General features: G+C 50.5%; 1 protein-coding gene, 1 long non-coding RNA gene and 2 other non-coding genes across 4 annotated transcripts in view; 2 read left to right on the forward strand and 2 right to left on the reverse strand.

Annotated features, from left to right (window-relative positions):
- Positions 1-1036: 1036 nt before the first annotated feature.
- On the reverse strand, positions 1037-3396 carry LOC118239173. Its single transcript, XR_004770838.1, has 3 exons — positions 3184-3396; positions 2447-2648; positions 1037-2331 (listed from the first exon to the last, which is right to left on the reverse strand). It is a non-coding gene; the product is annotated as an uncharacterized LOC118239173 (long non-coding RNA).
- Positions 1083-1154, forward strand: Trnac-gca. Its single transcript has one exon. It is a non-coding gene; the product is annotated as a tRNA-Cys (tRNA).
- On the reverse strand, positions 2770-2841 carry Trnac-gca. Its single transcript has one exon. It is a non-coding gene; the product is annotated as a tRNA-Cys (tRNA).
- A 110-nt stretch (positions 3397-3506) lies between the features above and the next one.
- Positions 3507-16148, forward strand: part of Lasp1 (LIM and SH3 protein 1) — a 37512-nt gene continuing 24870 nt past the window's right edge. The window contains exons 1-2 of the mRNA XM_027424077.2: positions 3507-3720; positions 11149-11243. Of these exons, the coding sequence (XP_027279878.1) occupies positions 3652-3720; positions 11149-11243 (164 nt within the window). The 5' untranslated portion in view covers positions 3507-3651. The remainder of the gene's footprint in view (positions 3721-11148; positions 11244-16148) is intronic.

Consider the following 16148-nt stretch of genomic DNA (forward strand, 5'->3'; position numbering starts at 1 on the left):
TGTCATTCCAGTCTTAAGTGCCAAATCACTTGCCCAGCTTTCCACTCAGCTAGGAAGGTATCATTTTAATGGTGAAGTGTGTGCAGCCTCACGTGACCCTGGATTTGAGTCCCATCAGTCTATGTAAAGGAAAGAAGAATAAAGTCCTTCCATGGCTATCCAACTTGAAGTAACCCTCTGGTACTTTCCTAAATATGTTGCTTTTAGTGCTTTTAGTATTATTTACTTATTGGCAGAGTTTTGCTATTCAGCCATGGCTGAACTAAGTGCTGAATACATCCCAGGCACCAGGCACCACCATCACCACTGCTTTTTTTTTTTTTTTTTTTTTTAAAGTGTTAACGTTTTCTTGGAAGGGAGTTTGAGAGAGACAGGGTTTCTCTGTGTAATCCTGGATGTCTTGGAATTTACTATATAAAATAGGCTGGCCTTGAACTCACAGAAAGCTGCCTGCCTCTGCCTCTTGAGTGTTGGGATAAAGGCATGCACTGGTGCCAGCACTGCCCCGTTAAGTATTTATGTTAATTAATCTGTGCATTTATTTCTAGTCTGTCTCTAGTACATTGTGAACTCAGAGAGAGCTAGGACAGTTTTTTTTTTTTTTAGTTGGAAGTTTGTTCTGCTTCTTGAGAGGGCCACATAGTGAATGCTCTAAGAATCAAAAGAGGGCAACTATGACTCTCTGTAAACTACAAATGCTTCTCAGTGGGCATTCTGTTTGAGGTGGTATTTGTATTCTGGAGAGAGCGGGGGAAAGTCTTCTAATACAGTTTGCAAGAGATGGGATAAAGTATTGAGCCTGACAAAAGGAGTTTGTATTCCAGGTCAGCTGGAGTTATATTGTGAAATCCTGCTCTAACCAAAAAAAAAAAAAAAAAAAAGCTAAAAATACATATTTTCAAATTGTTACTAGTTTTTAGTTATTTTGTTGTTTAGTTTTAGATGTATGCCTTTTTATTGGTTAAATTCAATATTACTTAGCAAAAACATGTCACTTTAAGAAGTATAAACAATTAAACAAGTCGCAGAATGAAAAGTACACAACTCATGTAAAAAGAATTTTCTAACACTCTACCAGCAGAGGGGGTATAGCTCAGTGGTAGAGCATTTGACTGCAGATCAAGAGGTCCCCGGTTCAAATCCGGGTGCCCCCTTAATGAGTGTACATATTTTTCATTGACATTCATATAGAATTCCACTACTTAGTAGTCATTTCAAATTCAAATTACCTCCTGTATCTTCCAAATTTTCTCCACTAGAATGTTCGTGGTAATTAAGGGTCAGTAGCAGTGGGATTCCTTCCTCTCTCATAATGTGCTGAACAACTTGTGTTTGGGACACAGAGTGTTGTGAAAGCGGTAGTATTTTTACCTAGTGTGTTTCCTGACCCAAAAGACTAAGGGTGAATCCAGATACAGAATGTTCATGCACTTGTTGGCTTTAAGACATGTTATAGTCAGGCGTGGTAGTATTCGTCTGTTAAGTCCAGCATTTGGCAGTCGGAGGCAGGAGGATCAGAGTTCAAGGGAGTTTAATATTAGCCTTGGCCTATTTATCAAACTTCAGGCCAGCCTGGGCTACATGACGCTCTATGTGGGGGGAAAAAAGGACGTGATCTATAGATACAATAATGAGAACCTTCACTGAGAAGTTGAGGCCTGATAACGTGCAGTTTCAAGGCCCGGAGCCTGGGAAGGGAGAAGCGCTGTCAGGTATTTCTGAGTTTTGCCCCGCAGCTCTGTTCAGCCCAGCCCAGTATAGAAAAGTAATGGGAACTGGGAGGCAAAAAAAATGCACGAGAGTATTCCCCTGGGGTCCTGGGATGACACAACCAGATTCCGTGTTTAAAATATCACAGCCGCACCCTGGCCCAGGCAGCACGCCTCTCCCTGTCTCTTTTCTTTTTCCTTTTTTTGGGCAAAACCTAGCTGAGGGGGCCGCCCTTGCTTCCTTCTTCACACTAAGAGTTCTTCCAGCCCAGATACCGTAAGCCATGCACTCAGCAGTTGGATACCTGTCGTCCCCATGTGAGGATTTGAAACCCGATGGCTCCAGCGATCCTTAAAGACTTGGGTCCCTGAGTGCCTCACCTGGATAAAATCCCCCAAAGAACTAATTGGCAAGGCCTCCCTCCAGGTCTACACAATCGGAAGCTGTGGATGTTTTAATAAGCCCTCCAGGTCATTCTGGAGCACGCACAAGTTTGAAAACCACTATATTAATTCATATTACTTGGCTTTGAGATCTTACTCTGAACTGTGGGTGCGCATCTGCCGGTTTCAACTTCTCGAAGAGCTTTTACTCGGTCCGCATCACCAAGCAACAGGGAAGCTTGAGAAGAACATAGAATAATAAAGAATGCAGAATGAAATAAAAAGGGAAATGAAAGCTTAGGTTGGAGAAGGGCTATGTCTGTGAGTTTCCACTGTTTTAACCTAACCCTTACCCTCATGGGACACAGACCGACAACCTGGGGAGGGACCTTGGCTCTCGAACCCAAAGTGTGGAACCATCCAATCAAAACCCGCAAGGCTTCCGTGGGCAGAAATCAGCACTCTGGCGCCAATCAAATGAGGTCGCATGACTTCTATTCCACGCCGCATTCTTCTGCTAGGTACAGGGCAAAATCGAAGGCTTTCTTGTTCAGACTGTAAAGTAAGGAAAAAATACCCTCTACCTTCTTACCTATTTTAACCCAGAGTTAAATCAACATCGTTTTTCAGATGATAGGCAATTTTATTTGGTCGTTAAATGGAGGAAAACACTCCCAGGGGGCACCCGGATTTGAACCAGGGACCTCTTGATCTGCAGTCAAATGCTCTACCACTGAGCTATACCCCCGAGCCGCCACAGTGGTTAGAGCAAATTCTTTTCAGTTGTAAGATATTGTTGCAGCTGCTACACCAGTAGCGTAAGGGTAAAGGAAAAGAATGAAAGCGCAAAGGTGTGCGTGTGGGGGTGGGGTAGGGCGCAAGCTAAAAGCAGAGGATGCCTGGATCCCAGGAAGGCTGCAGCTCAGAGGCGCGCTGAGTCCAAAGGGAAAGGGGGCAGGTACCAACGCAGGAGAGGACGTGAGCGGGAAGGGAACTAGCTGGGGCACGGGGCGGGGCAGGTGGGGTTCCCCTCAGTTATCGCTGGGTACCCTTGGTATAAAGAAAGTCCCCGAGTCTGGAGCATCCGTACCATCCCCACCCTCGGCGGGTGCGTGGGGTCGGTTGTCTCATGGGAGACCGCGCTTTGCCGCAGTCGCATGTGTGTCTGCAGCGGGGGAAGGGCCGTGGCCGGGGGCTGCCGTCAGTCGGGGAGCCCAGCGGCGGGGGGTCCCCCTGGAGCTTAGGGGCGCCAGCACCTACGTCCTGCAGCCCTCCCCGGAACCCGCCCCCACGCAGCCCCACGTCGCTCGGGGAGCGCGCCTTGTCGCGCGCGCCCCTTCCGCGCCCGAGGCGCGTCCCCGCCCCAGCCCGTGCAGCCCCTCCTCCCCACCGTGTTTATTAGGGGAAGGAGGGCGGAGGCGGAGGCCAGTTCCCCAGTTCCAGTCGCCGTCGCCTGCACAGTTGCAGCCGCCGCCGCCGCCGCCTCCCAGCCGCTCGCCCAAGGAAAAGGGAACGCGCGCGAGCTCGGGCGTCCCCGCCCCAGTCTTTCCCCGGAACCATGAACCCTAACTGCGCCCGGTGCGGCAAGATCGTGTATCCCACGGAGAAGGTGAACTGTCTGGATAAGGTGAGCTCCGGCACCAGGCGCCGCGGGCTAGGCAGTCCCAGTGCAGCTCCCAGTCTGGGGCGGAAAGGGACTGGGTGTTTGCGGGCACTTCCCCGTGATCCCCTGAGTAGGGAAGGAAGGCGGGAGGTGACTTGGGGTGCGGGGACAGACCCTAGTCTGCAACCCGGGAAATCCAAGGCGAGGCGGTGGGCAGCCACCGCTAGAGAAGGATGGGCTCTGTGCCTCGGGACTGGGAAGACTGGGCGGGCAGGCGGGAGAGCACCAGGGAACCAGGATCGCCCGGGTGTGTGCTGGAGGTTAGAGGTGCAGTCCCGCCCCCCCAGGGCCGGGAATGAGAGAGGAGACGGCCGCTCCCTTTCCCCGCGGCGCCCAGCGCCAAGTAGGCGGAAGCGCGGGGCGCTGGGGAGGGGCGGCGGGGGCGGGGCAGAGGCTGGGGCCAGCTCTACCCTCCGGGCTTAGGCTGCTGGTAGCCCAGCTTCCTGGCCTGGAAGCTGTGTCGGGTCCTTCATTGCCAATTGTGGTGAAAGGGGCTTAGGCAGCACTGGAATCTCATTTTGAGACATCCCCCCTTTTGAACGACCTGCTGGACTGCTCCCCACTCCTTGCTGGTTCCGTGGTTGGGGAACCCGCAGACCTCCATAGCTTTCCCAATCCTTAATTCAAATTGCAAGCCACTCTGGGTGCTGGGCAGCCCAGCAGGAGCTGGGCGGGGTGGGGTGCTAGGGTGGGGAGGGTTGGAGGAGACGCTTCCCGGAGATCTGAAATTGTGCTCAGCCTGGAGACCAGCTTGGAGAACAAAGAGCTAACTTTTCAGAGCTGGTTTCATCAATGGAGGGTGGGATTGGCCGACTTCTGGGAAAGCCAAGGAAAGGGGAAATTTTTTTTTAGAGGAGGGAGAGGGTAGCCTTCTGGAAATAAGCTGTCCCCTAGGGGCTCTTACACATCCCCGGCCCAGGCAGGACTCGTTCATCTGGTTGCCGGGTACTGAAGAGTGAATCTGGGTGTTTCCGGTACAGTTTGCGATGGGACCCTCCTGTCTTTCTGTGAACCTCCTAAAACCCAAGACAACCTGTCCCTTCTCTGTGTTCCTCTCTGCAGGGACGCCTCTGTGTTTTGGCTCCTCATAGGTACATTGTATCTAGCTCCCCAAACTGAATCGGAGTTTACCTATTTCCACCTTTATGTCTGAACAGGCGATAGGCCGGCGCCTGAAAGAGGGAATTTAGTTTTGTTGGAAATGGATACTTTGTTGGATACTTTGTCTCTCCTCTCCCGGCTAAGATTAGTTCGTTCTTAGGTACCTTTGACCCCCGAGTCCAGGTCAGGAGGTGGGAACTCGAGGTTCTGAAACATTTGAACTTTTTTTTTTTTTCCTGGAGGAAAGGGACATGGGGCGGCTTGACTAGACAGGAGGCTAGGAGGAGCTTATGGAAGGTGCTGACTTGCTCAGTCACTCTCCTAGCCCCTGGAAGGCTTGAGCTTGATACTCCTAGATGGAGACCCCTGCCTGCCCCAAAAAACCTCGAGAAGTTAACTGTCCTTCCATGAAGGTCTTTGCTATTCCTGGTCAAGTGTTTTGACCCCTGCATTAGCAGTTCCCTAGGCCATCAAGTGGGCTCCTCTTATGGTCCTTGGTACTGAATGGGGAGAGGCAATGAATGATGAAAGGATTGCTAGCCTGGGAAGTGGGAGACTTAGTTCTAGTTCTAGGTCTATGTCCATCAGCTTTATGAATAGTTCTGGGCTTGAGTATTCCCTGTCACCAGATGTGTATTGACAGTGTCATTGCCTCAGAGGTGGACGGTGCAGGGAGTGTGGTCAAGGCTGTAGTCTCCTCTTTTCTGCCCAGCACTCCAACCGCTCTCCTTGTAAAGACCTTCAGTGCTGTGTGTCACAGAGATGGGGGCAGGGATCCTATGTGATAATCCCTGCCCTAGCTAGAAGATAATTCAAGTTGGGGTTGCCCTGGGAAGTGGGAGTGGGTGATTCCTTCCTAGTTTTAGGACGCCCCCTAGCGGAAGTGGCGCTTGAGAGACACCTGCCACTCCCCCCCCCCCCACAGGGACTGGAAAATCCTGCTGTCCTGTCTCCTCTGCCTTCCGTGCCCTACAGGCAATAAGAACAGATAGTTGTAACTGGAGCCCTGGGTATGGGGAAAATTCAGTCCTATAGGCATGGTTGCTACCCAACTTCCCAATTCCGCTTGACAGCCAGGGAGAATCAAGGCAGACTGGCCTGATTTACTGCAGTCCCCCATGGCATGCAGCCTGCAGCATGGCTAGCGCATAAGCTGTGTCCTCGATGTGCAGTCTTTTCTCCTTCCTGGGCCTTACGTCTCAAAGGCATAAGTGGGGTAAACCTTGTCACCAATGAAGGCCACTCTGTCCCCGGTTCGTAGTACCAGTGTGCTCTGCATGCTGGATAAATAGATAGTGCTGATGATGTGTTTGAAGGAGGTTGTGCTTTGTTTCCCTAGAGGGTTTCTGGAGTTGGAGCAGGAAGGAGAGCCAGGGTGACCTCATTCATTTAACAAATATTTATTGAACACCTACTTTGTATCTAGTGACCTAAACTGCTGAGACTCTGTCACATCTTTCTCACTTGGCTTCTAAAAACAGGTGGGGACAGTCAAGAAGGCTAGGGGATTGGCCTCACTGACAGTTGCTTTGGAATGTCCCATTAGAGAGGGTCTCCTGCCCCAAATGGCTGTCTGAGTGTACCCCTCTTTCCTCAGAAGAACAAAGTCCATGTGGCTGTGAAAACATTTTTGTTGTTGTTTGTTTTATGTGTATGGATGTTTGTCTGCATAAATGTCTGTGCACCATGTGTGTGCCTGGTGTCTGAAGAAGCCAGAAGATTGGCTTGGACTAGAACTAACAAAATACTGAGACCCACCATGTGGGTTTTGGGAATTGAACCAGGGTCCTCTGGAAGATCTGGCCCTAGCTCTTAACCACTGAGCTGCTGTTTTAGCCCCCACCACCATGGTTTATTGTTGTTAAAAGTTTAGAACACTTTGTGATCGCTTCACGACCAGCCATTCATACTAGGTACTACTTATTGAAGTCTACTGGCCTGTGAAGCCTCACAAACCGGGATGGGGTTCCAGGAAGATAGCTCCTATAAGCTATGAGCCCTATTAGCAAGTGTGTCCAACCTTTTGACGTTGGGATATGACCTTGTCGTCTACAAAGTTCTCTATAGAGAAATAGACTATCAAGTTGCTTGAATTGAAAAAAAAAATTCTTCTAATATCTTAAGTAAGCTTACCATTTTTTTGTTGGGCCACGTTCCCTGTGGCCTTACCCACCCAGAGGAGGCTAATGGATAGGCTGTCTCTCCTTTTAGCTAAAGTTTGATCTTTTTTTCCCTCTCAGTCCTACTTCAGCTTCCTAAGTGCTGAGATTATAGTCATAAGTCACTATGACTTGCAAAGTTTCCCCTCCACCTTTGTCAGCAGGAAGTTGGTGGTGCACACGTTTAATCCCAACACTCCAGAGGCAGAGGCAGGCAGATCTCTGAGTTCGAGGCCAGCCTGGTCTACAGCGTGAGTTCCAGGACAACCTCCAAAGCAATACAGAGAAATTCTGTCTCGAAAAAAAACCAAAAAAAAAAAAAAAAAAAAAATCAAGTGATTCAGTGATATTTGGCACATTCACCTCAAAAACTTTTCACCAGCCGGGTGGTGGTGGTGCATGCCTTTAATCCCAGCACTCAGGAGGCAGAGGCAGGTGGATCTCTGTGAGTTTGAGACCAGCCTGGTCTACAAGAGCTAGTTCCAGGGCAACCTCCAAAGCCACAGAGAAACCCTGTCTCGAAAAACCAAAAAAAAAAAAAAAAAAAAAAAAGACTGTTTCCTGTGGCCCAGGCTATCCTTGAACTCCCAGTCCTCCTCTTGCCTCCACCCCCAAGTGTTGGAATGATGGATGAGTTCTGCCACCACACCCAGTTCTTACAGGGCTGAGTTTTAAACTTGAACACAGGAGTTTGTCTTTGTGCCTGCTAGGCGATCCCTTTACCAACATAGCTACCTCACTAGCTCCCAAAGTTCTGGCTGTTTAGGTCATCTGCTGGTATATTTGTAAAATCATATTTTTATTTACACTGTCTCTTTTTCCAAAAGTGGGTCCCACTCAGGCAGCATGGTAGTGCACACCTTTAATCCCAGCATTTGGGAGGCAGAGTCAGGAGGATCTCTGAGTTTGAGGCCAGTAGTCTGGACTACACAATGCATTTCCAGGCCAGGCAGAGACCTACATAGTGAAACTCAGGGAGGGGAGAGTGGGTCCTACCCTTCCTCATCCTGTCGACCTAGAATCCTGAGGGCTGTAGCTCTGGGAGCTTCAGGTTACTAGAAAGAAATTGTGAAAGTGCACTGAGTTTATAAACCAGAGGCCCTGAGTTAGGCTGGGTGGTGCTGGGTGCTAGTGTTGACTCTAAAGGAGGGACAAAGCCTAACTCTAGGCTACAGGAAGGGAGGAGTCTAATACTCCAGCCCTGAGTCACTGTCACCCTAGGGAGCAGGTGACAGGCTGCAGGTACTTGAACCTGAATGAAACTCCACTCTCTCCCCTAGAGCCATGGAACCACAGAATCTGGCTTCAGTGAGTGGGATCCTTGCAGGGACTTCTGTCCTGTTTGTCTTTCTGTAGAGTCACTTTCCCACACAGCATTTCAGACTGGACAGGAAGGGTGGGTGACCTCTGGTGCCTGGGGTCTGACTGAGCTGCATCACAGCTTGGCTTGTGACTGGAGACACCTTTTGAGCTGCTTGTCTCCAGGTGTGGTTTGCTTCCTCAGTCACAAATCCCAGGAGTGCCTGTCCAAAGTCTGCCCTGGACCTGGCAAACAGGGCCGCTCTTGCTGTGAACCTAAGCTCCTAGAACCAGTGGAAGAAGGCAGGCCCTCTTGGGATAGTACTGTTTTCTACGATGAAGTTTCTCTCATTCTGGAGTTCACAAGCACTACTGAATGAGTTACCATTTCCTGCTATCCCCAAGAAGTGGCCTTCTGGTTCTCCCACAGTCCCTGGGGGAGATAATAGTTGTGGCCCTACTTTACAGATGTGGAGACCTCCCTTGGTGAGTCACCCAGCAGATCCTCAACCGATTCTGGTTTCCATTATTCTATTCCTGAGCAGCAGCACTCCCCACCCCCAAAGGCAGATGACCATTCTCCCTTGTCCCAGGCTGTATCAAGTTGAGAACATTGGACCCCATCGGATGATCTCTAGGGGTTACCTGGAAGTGGCACCTAACTCTTGGGGGCAGCCTGGAGTGTCCTGTGGGAGTATCCAGATGCTAGTCTGAATATTCTACTAGCTCTTCCTCCACAGGGCTTGGCTCTAGGGTGGGGGACCTGGCCATCTGGTAGAGATCTTTTTCCTGATCCAGAATCTGTTAGGAGGCGACCTTGGAGGTCCCTAGCCCTAGGACAGTGTATTTCTGCATATGTGTGAAAGTGGGTCATGGTCTGGATTCTGCAGAATGTTTTTCCTGGCAGGCCCCTGCGGGGGTGGGGGAGGCAGGGGCCCAGGCAGGGGCATACAGGCAGAGGCCGCAGACTGGCTGGTGACAGTGCTGGGGCAATCTGCCAATGCCTCCCAGTTAGGGGAATCTACAGGAGAAGGACCACCCTGTTTTGACTTTTCTGGGGCTTTTGTGTTGGGGTTATATGACACCCCCGAGCAGTAAGGATTCTGAAAGTTACCGTGGGTGGGGGTGGAGGCAGTGGCTTTAGGATGGGCTCAGGTGGGGGCAGGGCCAAGCTCAGACTGACCTACCCTTTGCTTCTAGACTTATAGCTGGCTTTCTTCCCAAAGAATCTTTCTCGAGTTGCCTTGTTAACATTCCCTGTTAGATTTTTTTTTTCCCCTTTGGGTCTCCTTGATAGGAAAAATGTCCCATTAGAGGGCGGTTGCCCCCAGAAATAGCCCTGGTCTGGTTGAAATGTGCTGAGGGTTAGGGGTGGGGTCCCAGTGACTGAACTTCCTTTCTTCTGGCCCCTCCCCCAAGTGTGTCTGAAGCTCTTAGTTTGGGACACATGTTTTAAAAAGCACCACTTTAGGGGACTTCTTTGACAGAAGAAGTCAGTCCCACAGCTCACTCAGGCACTTTCTGAGGTCTGCCTCCCTGGCCCCTCCCTGGCCTCTGGCTACCTCCTTTGGGGGTCAGGAGTGTCTCCATTGACTGCTGACACAGATGTCCAGTCAGCCTAGATTCTGGGATGGAGTCACTTCACGTGGTTTCTCCTTCCCTCCATTCAACCACCCTGGCTTAGTCCTGATGGCTCTGTTTTAAAACCCTGGGTTGCTCCTCTGTCCCAAGTACCCAAGTTGGAGCTCAGGTTGGGCTTCGTGAATGCCTTCAGTGTCCAGCACCTGCACAGAAGCTGCAGGTGTCAGGTGCTTTGCTGGGGGCAGGTGGTTTCTCATGAATCCCTTAACTAGGCTAGGCGTTATTGTATGCAGTATGTAGACAGGAAGTAGAATCAGATTCCCAGGTGCACTGTGGACAGGGTGATGCCAAGGTCATCCAGCTCTCTGGGTGGGGTTGTGATGGGGACACACCTGGAGTCTAGCTGCAGGCCTTTAAAACAAAGCTCTTTTCTGCTTCTGCTGGGTGTCTCCAACCCTTATCCAGGTGGGGGTGGGAGAGGTGGGACGGGACGGGATATGGGTGTGGCTGGGGCATGAACGGCTCCTCTAATGGGGTTCTTTGGGAAGTGAGAGCCACTTCGTGAGTTAGAGCATCAAGGGGTGGGGAGCTCAAGGGGGTCAGCTGGTTAGAGGGAGTATAGGTGTGCCTTAGTCTGGGCCTTTGTGCCACTGGCTGGGCTCTCTTCTGCCGGCTTGGTGGCAGAGGACTTGCTCCTTCCCAGTGTGCTGCTTAGCAACGGAGTGCCGCTTTGCATAATCAATGAGGCCCATCCAATTCTGGGCTGGAGTGGTCTGGGGAAGTGGAGACAGCCTTTCTAGGGGCTGCTACCTTCTTCATGACTGGGTTTCCCCCCTTTACTCTCTTGAATCTGATCTACTCTCTGTCCTGTCAGCTGAATAATTGCCTCATGGGGCATGACGAGGGGAGAGGAGTGTCATTGGCTGCCGGAGCCTGTGACCTGAAATGCCCCTGTTCACCAGGTGGTGGATTTTTGTTGTTGTTGTTGTTTGTTTGTTGTTTAAGACAGGGATTCTCTGTGTAACAGCTCTGGCTGTCTTGGAGCTTGCTCTGTAGAGCAGGCTGGCCTCAGATTTAGAGATCCACCTGCCTCTGCCTCCTGAGAGCTGGGATTAAAGTCGTGCGCTGACACCACCACCCAGCTTCCCTAGGTGTTCTAAGCCTTGGGCATGAGACCTAGTTGGAGAGCTTGTGTGCCCATGCCTAGGGAAGTCCTGTGTTTTAATCATGTCTTCCCTCTGTCCCCATCCAGTTCTGGCACAAAGCATGTTTTCACTGCGAGACCTGCAAGATGACCCTGAACATGAAGAACTACAAGGGCTATGAGAAGAAGCCCTACTGCAATGCGTGAGTCTCAGGGGGACACAGGGCTTTTCGGGGCACCGGGCTTCTCTCCCAAGTTCTCCTTTCCCCTGATGGCCCAAGGTGACACTGTAGCACTTAACACACCTTACTTGGTAGATTGTGATCACATCCCTCATAGCAGAGTGCTCTTACTGTCCCCATTTTACAGATGAGAAAACAGGCATGAGGAGGGAGGGAACTTTCTCAGGATCACATGGCAAGGCTGATGTGAGGCTTCTTCACAGACAGCCTCTGGGTAGTAAGTAGCCAGTGGGCTACTTCCCCTGTACCCTGTTGGGCACTTTTGCAGGTGCACAGCAGGGATTAAGAGACCTGTCCTGTCCCTGCTGCATGGTATCCAGGCTTGGGAGTGTGATTCTCCTCCCCTTGGTTTTCTCTCACTTGGTGGTTCTTTTCTCCATTGTCCCTTCTAGAACATTCCAGAGACCTCTTGTTTCTTTCTCTCTCTCTCTTTTGCGAATACAAAACAAAAAAGACTTGTTCATTCATTTCTTTATGTATATGAATGTTTTACCTACATATATGTATGGGTATCACTTGTGTGGTGTGGTATCCATGGAGACCAGACAAGTGCATCAGATCCCCTGGAACTGGAGTTATAGGTGGTTGTGAGCCTGTATGTGGGTGCTGCAGACTGAACCCAGGTCCTCTGCAAAAGCAGCCCGTGCTCTTAACCACTCTTTAACCTCCTTTTCATATATTGAGAAGGAGAAGGGTGTGGCCTGGTATAGGCAGCTCCTTTTCTGCCTTGCAGGGAGACCAGAGACACTGCCCATTATTCTGAGGGTTGCTAGCCTTGAGTTCTGTTCCTTGTATAGAATCTTTTGTTGTGGCCAGCTGGATGCAGGGTTTGGGGAGAGAGACCATTGTCTCCCACCCTAGAGGGACACCATCCAGGAGGTGAGTCACCAGCAGCTTCAGAGAGGGTTGACATTGCAGGGGACTCATGAGTAGCAAGTACCACCTCAGCATTAGGTCCAGAGCAGGTGCAGCCACTGACCTTGGGCCATTTGCAAGGTGGTCAAGTTCCTCAACAGTAGGTGGCAAGATCAGTTACGCTTATGATCTGATGAAGTCTAGGTATCTTTGCTTGTTTGTCTCATCTATTCCAGGCTAGTATAGCCGAAGATAGATAACCTCAAACTTCTGATCTTCTTGCCTTCGCCTCCAGATGTGTGGATTTATAAACATGCTTCGACATGACCAGCTGGTCTCCTAATTTAATTCTTCTTAGCCAAAGTTTACCAGAAGGGAAACTGGAGACTTTTCTCTTTTCGGACAGGCTATCATGCCCCTATCTCCTTGGCCCAAGGACCTTGGGGGTTTGAACATTTGCCAGATACTTGTTGCCAGCTCTCTGCTATATGCCAACCTATCTCAGGTGCTGGGAACCTGATTTCTGATAAAATCTCAAGCCCAAGAGGCAGCATGACCATTGTTCCTTCTAAAGGGCCAGCCCATGGTGGCTTTGAGTAGAGGAAGGCCCACAGTTTTTTTGGTCCTTTCGTTCTGATTTCTATGGCTCCTTGGCCTACCCAGCCCCCCAGCCCTCCCAGCCCCAAGGGAAATGGGACATTCTTTGAATTCTTAAGGGCTCACACAAACTCCGATTCTCTGCCACTTCCTCCCTCCTTTGGGGAGTGGGGTGGGGTTCAGAAAAACCAGGGCACTTAACTCTTTGGCTGCTGGACTGCTTCAGGCTGTTCTGCTAGCCTCATTTGGAGCATCTTCTGGGTGGGCCTCCACTTCCTGGCAGAAGTCTGGCTGAGCGCCAGGTAGACCAGGGTGATAACACTTTGCTTTCTTCTTCTCCGGCCAGCTTACCTGCTAACAGTGAGTGCTGGAATTTGGAGAGAGAATGTTTTCTATCAGAATGCCCTTAACCCTGGTGTCAGAGTCCTAGCTTTGTCTTTTGGGGGGGAAGACAGGCAGTGAATGGGAGAGGGGAGAGCCTGGAGACTTTGGGGTCCTTGGAGAAGTGGCTTGGCGAGTCACCAGTTCTATCCCCCTCCTGACATTCTGCTAGGGGAACAGGTTGATGTCTCCCCCCTAACTTCAGCTCTATATGGGTGACCTTTGACCTCTGGTCCAGTGGGTGTTTGCTGGGAAGGACCTGCACTGGGTTATGTGTGTTGGCATACATGTGTGCATGTGCATGCATTCGTGTGTGTGTGTGTGTGTGTGTGTGTGTGTGTGTGTGTGTGTGTGTGTGTGTGTATGCTTCATTTCATTCCAGCTGCATCAGCCTCTTGGCTGCTGCTCCCTGCTGGCTTTGTGTCTGTGGAGCTGTCTGCTGAGTTTCTTGTCCCCAGTCAAATGCAGATAGGTGGCATCTGCAACTGCTTGGGTTTCCCCTACCCTAGACCTGCTGTGTGCTAGGCCCTGTGTCAAATAGTCCCTTTATTCTCTCCCATTTCCAGCTGTCTCTGAACCTATTTTCAGTGACATTCAGGTTCTTGGGGCTTCTGGGGAGTAGTTCCCTCCTGCACTCTAGATTCCTTCCAGTCCTGGTTGTACTTGTGGGCCGCAGGCTAGACACCTTTCTACAGGGTGCTGCTCCCCTCCACTGGACTAAGCCCGACTAGGGTGAGACATATAGGGCCAGGTGACATCTCCTGGCACTTTGCCAGGGCTCTAGGCCACCCAGGGAGTGTGGGGGGAGTGTGGGGTGAGTCTGGTGTGCAGGGAATTTCTGTGTGCTGCCTGATCCTAACTAGTGTCTGAGACTGGGGGCAGTTTAGGCTCATGTGGACGAAGAAATGAGAGAAGAAAGCCAAGTGTCCCTTCTGTCTTTCCAAAGTTCTAGAAAGTGACTCAACAGTGAAAAGGACTTCTGTTTCTCTCCTTGCAACGACATGTTTAAGGAGGAGGCAGGGGCATGAACACAAGCTAGTACTCAGAGCCAGCCTGCCTGGTGTGGTGAGCGACAGGCATGCAATTACACACTGTCCTGAGTGGCCTCATACCCTTCCCTGGGCACCCACTGGGCTCCCACTGAGATTCCTGTAGATTCATTATGGTCAGCTCTTCACTGGGGTGGGATGGGGGGTGGGGCACATGCCTATCTGTGCAGCAGCCCAAGCACGCCTGCTCACCTATTCTTACATGTAGCTTCCAGGTGGGTGGAGTGGGCCTGCTTTGTTAGCTAGAGAAATATTTATGCCCTGGATTATTTGTTTTGTAAATTGGATCGTCATCATTGGAATCCTGCAAACTTGTTTCACTGGGTCCATGCAAACAGTCAGAGTGGAGGTCAGGGCTGAGGTTGGGGTGGTGATGGGGACTAATTGCCTTGGGGACTTGCAGACAGGAGGCCCACTGTAGACTAGAGGAACCATCTGGGGAAGGAAGAGAGACCTCAGTAGAACTTTTCCCCATCACAGTGACAGCAGATACCTGGGTTCCTGATTCAGTTTTCCTGAACTGTGGGGTGAGGGGCTGAGTTGAGAAGACTGGAGATGTCCTTCCTGCTGGGACTGTGATTCTATCCATTTCCAGGGTCTAAACTAGGATTAGGGTTCAGTCAGTCTATTCTAGCATCCTGATCCCAATCCCAGTGTTTGTGAAACAAAGTCTCAGATAGCCCAGGCTCACTGTGTAGCCAAGAATGACCTTGAATTTAAGAAAGTTTGCATATGTGTGAAGGGGCAGAGAAAGAGAGGTAGGTTTGCTTGGGCTGGTGATCACATGTCAGTGCATTCACGTAGAGGTCCATGGATGGCTTTCACGAGTGGTTTCTCTCTTTCCACTGTGGGTTCCGGAAGTTTGAACTCATGTTGTCAGGCTTATAGAGCTGAGCTATCTGCTTCTTTGCCTGGCCTTAGACTTCTGATCCTCCTGCCTCCACCTCCAAGTGCTGACATGACAGGTTTGTACCAGTGTGCCTGGCTTATTCATGGCTAGAGCTTGAATCTAGGGCTGTATGCATGCTAGCTAGGCCAAGCATTCTACACCCCAGCTACCTCTAGCCACAGGCTGGTTTGTTTTGAGATAGGTTTTGCTATGTATGTATCTGGTTGGCCTTGCCACAGTCCTGGGGTGGGGGCATTTGCCTAATTCCCCCACATTATCTGCCCCCCCACCCCCAGACAGGGTTTCTCTGTGTAGCTTTGGAGCCTATCCTGGCACTCACTCTGGAGACCAGGCTGGCCTCGAACTCAGAGACCCGCCTACCTCTGCCTCCCGAGTGCTGGGATTAAAGGCTTATTCTCTGCTTCTTACTGGGAAAATTAAATCAAATGTGTTAAGGAGCTGGGAGCAGCATGGGGTGTATGTGGTGTGTGTGTGTGTGTGTGTGTGTGTGTGTGTGTGTGTGTGTGTGTGTGTGTGTGATATTTGGGATGAAGGAGGCCAGCAAAAACTGGGAGCCAGAGTGTCAAATGCAGCCACCTGCCTTCTTTACCCCCATAGCCTTAAATGTAGATATGTCAGGGCCTCAAGGAGCTTGGGGGTCACTTTCTCTTCCAAAATCCCATTTGTATTGATAAGGAATTTGAGGCCTAATACTTCCATGCCTTACTTAGCTGGGCAAAATTTTTCTCTTTAAATATTGCCCACAGGGAAAAAGTGTGGACATTGTTTAAAGTTGTTAGTGAATGAAAACAAAACAAAAGACTTAAAAGGATGCAGCTTTTCATTTTGTCTGCAAAGCCTAAAGGCTGGTAAGTTCTTTCTCTAGTCTACCCCTATTCTTTTGGATTGCTCATTTTTGACCCTCTGCTCAAACAATGCCTCCTTGTTTTCTTCCTATCCCTAACACTTTAGTCCTGGAGGCCTGGAGGGGGGCTGGTAAGAATCAGGGCTAATGGAGCCTTCCCCGCTCCTTGCCTGCTTATGGGCAGTGTTCCCAGCAGGGGCTTTGGGGATCCAGAGCTCTTAACCAGAGGC

Source organism: Cricetulus griseus, chromosome 7, assembly GCF_003668045.3.
Source record: "Cricetulus griseus strain 17A/GY chromosome 7, alternate assembly CriGri-PICRH-1.0, whole genome shotgun sequence".
In the NCBI taxonomy this organism is placed as follows: Eukaryota; Metazoa; Chordata; class Mammalia; order Rodentia; family Cricetidae; genus Cricetulus; species Cricetulus griseus.